The sequence below is a fragment of the Varanus komodoensis genome, unplaced genomic scaffold (assembly GCF_004798865.1).
Source record: "Varanus komodoensis strain SLA01 unplaced genomic scaffold, ASM479886v1 scaffold47, whole genome shotgun sequence".
NCBI classification, from domain to species: Eukaryota; Metazoa; Chordata; class Lepidosauria; order Squamata; family Varanidae; genus Varanus; species Varanus komodoensis.
Window position 1 is genome coordinate 4619386 of NW_025336045.1, and position 6141 is coordinate 4625526.

Below are 6141 nucleotides of genomic sequence, written 5' to 3' on the forward strand. Positions count from 1 at the left end.
AAGATACATTTAGGGTGTTTCATGGGATTTAAATAACTGAACTCTATGCAGGTTTTCACTGCATCCAGTATGCTACCCAAAGAGTATGTAAGCGTCTAAGTTCAGTGTGGGGGCTGATCACTGGAGATTTCCTTCAGTGAAAAAATACATCAGTGAAAAAACAGAAGAGAGTTCCAGCTGAAATAATGACCTGAAGCACCAGCAATACTCACAACTGCACTTTAAAGCTACACACTCTCCCTTGTCCAGAACCAGAAGGGCTTCATTTATTACACCAACCAAAAAAGAGAAAGCATCTTTTGAGTGTAATCATAGAATCTTTTAATACTTTATCCAAAAACAAGAACTGCATACACAGCTTATTTGATTTTATGTAAACTTCACATGTCTTTTTGCCTTTTACCAGGTAAATTTAGCACTGTGGGTTGTTGTTGCCATTTTACAGAAAGTACTTAGTACCTTTGTTTACAAAAAAAAAAAAATGGTAATGAGGGCAGGTGGGGGAAGTCAACTAGTTCTCTGAAACAGAAGAGCACCTTCTCACAAGGGCCTAGAAGCTGATCTGTGAAAATAAGTGTACTACTGTTTTAGGTGAGCCCAGAGACTGCTATAAAAAGGACCCCCCCCCCCAGAAAAAGACAAACAAACATCATCCCCAGCAAAAAATAAAAGTGTCTTGGGGCGAGACAGTGTTTCCACTTTTTTGTTGAGGCAGCAACAAAATAATTTCAGTGGTTTTGCTTCTTGAGTCAATCACTCAAACAGAAAGGGCACAACTCAGCCAAAGGAAACTCTTTTCAAGTCCATGGATGAGCAACTGTCAAAAGTGATTTCACAGGCTCAGAATCGGAAATCAATGGGGACTGGAGAAGTGTTCCACTGGAAAGTGCTTAACTGAATTGTGCTCAAAATGAGGCTCTGATTTAAGGATTTTTTGTAATGTTACAGTGTCAGATCGCAATTACAAGTGCATATAAAGTGTCCAAATAAAAACACCCTAGTTGTGCAAAATAAGTTCTCTCTTCTATTCTTTTTTGCAAAGGTAGATAATTTATTTAAATAAATCAAACTGAAGCATTGGCATACTCACCCCCCTCCCATAAAAAGTAAAAGGGGGACCAAAGAGAGCAGGCACAAGACTCATGAAAACTGTCAACCCAATTTATTCTTTCCCCACCCAGCTCTTGCTCCCTTTCTCTATTCCTCAGAAACCCGAGGAATTTCAAATCTCTTTTTTTAGAAGAGTCACTGCAAAAGGAAAAAAAAACTTTTCAGCACTGAAGACACAGGAAATATGAAGCCCCATGTTGGGCTCCCCCCCCGCCCCCATAACTGGATAAAAGTCTCCAAGCAGGGCTGGGGGGAAGGTCCAGTGTTTAAATAGGCCACACCGTTGGCAATATCCCAGTTCGAGCAAGAGAACATTTTATATACATGTACACAACCGCAGACCTCCCGCCCCCTCGGAGAAGCTCCACATACGCCCCGCCCCTTTCAAACCATCCAGGAAAGTTCGAATTCACAGCAGGATGGGGGTTCCGGTGGTTGTGCGCAAGGCTGGACCCCCGAGGAGGATGAGGGAAAGCAAATCTCTCCACCAGTGTCTCTGTGTAGACTTTGGTGCATCGCCTTCAGCCGGTCCAAGGCCGCAGAGGCGAAGGAGCGCGACGATACGGTGGGAGGAGTCCGAGAACCGCCACCAGAGTAGATCGAGGGAGCGTCTTTCGGGTTGGATTGGTGCAAGAAGCCGCAAGGCAACGCACACTCGCAGCCCCCACCAGCAAGGAAAGAAAGCAGGCGGGAGATCGGCTTTGCCGGATACATTCAGGTCTCTCGGTAGCCCTCGGACGGGCGAGCTGGGCTGATGACACGGGGCGATGCGTGTGCAAGGGGTCCGCCCCTTCCCCACAGCCTCTCCGCGTCCCACACTCACATACACACAGCCCCCGTCCCGTCCCCGCTGGACAAGCGCCCCCTCCCTCGCTTGTTCGTTTCTGCGCGCGGAAGGCTCTCCGATCCAGCCCAGTCCCTCCAAATCCGCCACCCCCGCCCCGCTCCCTGGTCCGCCTTATTATAGCACCTTGCAGCAGTTGATGCAGCCGTTCTGGGTGCCGTAGCGCTTCTGCAAGGCGGCCCGCGTGGCCGTCTCGAAGACCTCCCGCACGCCTTCCTTCGTCTTGGCCGAGCACTCGAGGTAATCGTACGCTTGGATGCGGAGGGCCATGGCTCGGCCGTCCTCGGTGCGCACGGGCTCCTGCTTCATGCGAGCCAGCTCGTTGCGGACGTGCTCGTCGTTGCGCAAATCCTTCTTGTTGGCTACGAGGATGATAGGCACGTTGGGGCAGAAGTGCTTGACCTCGGGCACCCACTTCTCCGGGATGTTCTCCAAGGAGTCCGGGCTGTCCACCGAGAAGCACATGAGGATCACGTCGGTGTCCGGGTAGGAGAGCGGGCGCAGGCGGTCGTAGTCTTCCTGGCCGGCTGTGTCCCAGAGCGCCAGTTCCACCTGCTTGCCGTCCACCTCGATGTCAGCCACGTAGTTCTCGAAGACGGTGGGCACGTAGACCTCCGGGAACTCGTCCTTGCTGAAGACGATCAGCAGGCACGTCTTGCCGCACGCCCCGTCCCCAACCACCACCAGCTTCTTGCGGATCGCCGCCATGGCCAGGTTCGCCAAGCCCGCCCGGCTATGCGACTCCAGCAGGGAGATCGAGACGTCCCCTTCCCCGCGATTTGCGGCGGCGGCGGCGGCTGCCTCCTCTCGTTTTCTGCAGGGCACCGTGGCGAGCTATAGCGCAGGAGAGGACCGGGCTGCGGTCTCTTCTGTAGGCGCGGTGGGGAGCACTTCCGTCACCGCCCGGCTCCTGAAGCGGGACACCGCCCACTCCTCTCCGTCCGGGGCTCTTCGTGGCCGCCGCTCTCCGCTCTCCACCCGTCCCCGCGCGCTGGAGAAGGAAGGAAACGAGCGAGCGAGCAAGCAAGCAAGGGCCGCCGCTGCTTTCTTCGTCTGAGGCAACTCCGCCGTGGCTTCTTCTGTTGCTGCCTTTTGCCCAACCGGTTTGCGAAAGGAGGAAGGAAAAGCCCAGCAACAAGGGATCGGATGCAGGCTTCTCTTCGCCTCTTCCTCTTCCACGTTCTCCTTCTCGCCTTGCCAGCTCCCCGCCTCTGCCCTTTTGCAACGCTCTTCTCGGGAGACACAACAACGGGGCTCCGCGCGGCTGCGCCTTTAAGAAACCTGCGGCTGCAGGCGGAGGATTTCTCTGTCTTTTAGTCCATACCGCCCCGACGACCGGACGCCGCTATTTAAAGGGACCGGCTACTTTCTTAATATAGCTAGCCAATGGGGAGAGAGAAGGTGAGGTCATCCTTTTGGAGAAGGCGAGTGATTGGCGAAGGGTGCTGCAGGCGCTTGGGCGGAGCGAGGGAGGAAGTAACTGACAGCCAACAATGAAAGAGGGAGGCGCCCGGTCTACTGTTGCGAGTCGCGGAGCGTCTGAGGGAGGGGCTTCGAGGGGCTTGCAGCGGAGGCAGGCAGGCAGGCAGGCAGGCGGGAGAGGGGGCGGCTCGCCAGTGTCCGGCCTCTGCCCACCCGCGTCGCTTAAGAAGCGTTCCCAGAGCCCAGTGCAGTTCTTGATGAATTGTGGCCTGGAAGGTTTCGTCAAACTTTTCTTCCTGAGAGAGACACGCAAGCATTTGTCTGAAACTCTGAGCCGCAAAACGTGCCTGAAGAGAAGCTCCGCAGCTCTTCATCAGCGCTGTCGGTTTGTTTTACAAGAATCACGATTTATTTTAAATAATACAATAATAATTAAGTTATATGTACAGTATATTCCTCCTTTTTCCCCTTGCAAGGAACCCGAGGCGGCCTGCATCGTTCTCCACTCATTTTATCCTCATGACAACAGACTTGTGAGGTAGGCTAGGCTGAGAGTGAGTGACTGGCGAAAGATTCCCTGTGGGATTTATAGACAAGAAGGAACTACAACTACACTAGATTGCCAGTGTGGTGTAGCAGTTAAGAGTGTGGGACTGGGACTCAAGCAATCGGGGTTCTAGTGCAATTGGGGTTCTAGTCCTCATAGAGCCAATGGGGTAACTTTGCAGCAGTCAGACTCTCGGCCCAAATTACCTAACAGGGTTGTTGTTGAGGATAAATTAGGGAGAGGAGGAGGAGAATTATGTTAGCTGTCTTGGGTTCCTTGGAAGAAAGAAGATGGGATATTTATTTATTTATTTATTAAAACATTTCTATGCTGCCCCTTGCCAAGGCCTCGGGGCGGCTTACAACATTGAATACAAAATACATTAAAACAATGACAATTAAAATATATACAGTAAAATAAAATAAGCCGCCCTGGCCGAATAAAATTCAATATAAATACAATACATGCATAAATAAAAGATCTCTGCTCTCCAGTTCAGCACTAACCATAATACCACACTACCTCTCCCAATTACAAACAGCAGTTGGTCACTTGTTGCCACCACACTGCCCAATTCAGGGAAAGGACCCTCAGTGTTTACACTGGAGCAGCCCTGTGAAAAGCAATAAATAAGTGCACCAGGAAGTAGGATCTCAAATGGATGCATTACTCAAGCTGGGGGGGGGGGTCATTCTTTTGTTGTTCACCTGTGCAAATTTGCTATCTTTTTATTCTTCAAGCAAGGTTCTTTCTGGGTTTTGCTTGTGAAGGGGTCTTTTATTCTGCAAGTGCTGGATCTGATGGGGAGGGAGAGAAGCTTATCTCATCATCCTCCTGTGTGCTAGCAGAGACATTCACCTCCCACCACAAAAATGTTCCATCACTGACAAGATTAAGAAAGGCTCATTGATATGCAGTCCACATAGTGCCATCATTTAAAACACTGAATTGCAGCACATTCCCCCCCCCCCCATGTATAAGCAGTAAAACTTTTTTAAAAAACAAAGGGAAGAGACCCTTGCCCCTTGGGATCCCCACATGTAACCACTGCATAACAGAAGCAATAATCAGAGTTGTGACCGGATGAAATTCAGTTCTTGGAAGATTATTTAAAGTGATTTTGAGATAAGGTATTGTTTTTGTTCAATGCATTATAGTGCTAGAACCTGGGTGGGAAAGAAATATATCTCTGGAAGAATAGCTAAGCTTTATAGATCAAGAACTGAAAGAAACACTCCTATATGTTGACCCATTGTAGGGTAAGTTGGAAGTGCAAGAGCTCATCATCCCCTCGGCTGTTAGGACCAGCCCTAGCATTAGAATTGCATTGCTCTTCCCTTCCCTCCATTCCTGCCAGGAGGGCCCTTAACTCCCACTGGGGGACCTGATACAGCAAGAAAGTGGCTGTGGAGCAACCTGTCGGATACTCTGCCAGCTTCCAGTTCTCACTGTCCATCCACCCACACTGGCTGGCTGGCTGGCTGGCTGGCTGCCCCCATATTGGTGCCCCGGCCACAGGCTAGAGGACAGCTGACTTGCAGGAGCCCTGCAGCTGCAGGCCAAGGCAGAGGAATGGCCAACTGCCTGGCGACAGTGACACATGCACAGGTCACTTCCCGATTAGATTTCTGTAACGCGCTCTATGTGGGGCTACCCTTGAAGACGGTCCGGATACTTCAGTTGGTGCAGAATAGAGCTGCCAGGTTGCTGACGGGGACTGGGTGTCGTTCTCATATAACCCCAGTTCTCCGTCAGCTCCACTGGCTCCTGATTGAAGTCTGGGCCCAATTCAAGGTGTTGGTTATGACCTATAAAGCCCTGAACGGCTTGGGACTTGGATAAAGGAACACTTGCACCCATATATGCCCTCCCGCCCCTTGAGATCAGCAACGGATGCCCTTCTCCGGGAACCCTCCAGGAAGGAAATTAGGAGGGTGAGTACCCGGAGGAGGGCTTTCTCCGTGGTGGCGCCCCATCTATGGAATGCACTCCCCAGAGAGGTCCACCTGGTGCCGTCGTTATTTGTTTTTTGGCGCCAGGCTAAGACCTTTTTATTTAAAACTTATTTTAATTGCTAAATTATTGTATTAATTAGGATTTTAAATTTTTTAGCCGAGAATGCACCAGGGGTTTTTAAATGTTGTTGTTTTTTTCTTTTAAATTGTTATATTATTATTATTTATGTTTTATGTATTCTTTGTGAGCCGCCCCGAGGCTT

The 6141-nt window shown here is 50.5% G+C and overlaps 1 protein-coding gene across 1 annotated transcript; it reads right to left on the reverse strand.

Annotated features, from left to right (window-relative positions):
- Positions 1 to 297: 297 nt before the first annotated feature.
- On the reverse strand, positions 298 to 3264 carry RHOB (ras homolog family member B). Its single transcript, XM_044445189.1, has one exon. The coding sequence runs from the start codon at positions 2660 to 2662 to the stop codon at positions 2072 to 2074; it is 591 nt and encodes a 196-aa protein (XP_044301124.1). The 5' UTR covers positions 2663 to 3264; the 3' UTR covers positions 298 to 2071.
- Between the last annotated feature and the right edge of the window lie 2877 nt (positions 3265 to 6141).

What these genes read in the sequence shown, in the direction of transcription:
- RHOB (XM_044445189.1), bottom strand. Translation starts at nt 2,662, where the DNA reads ATGGCGGCGATCCGCAAGAAGCTGGTGGTGGTTGGGGACGGGGCGTGC.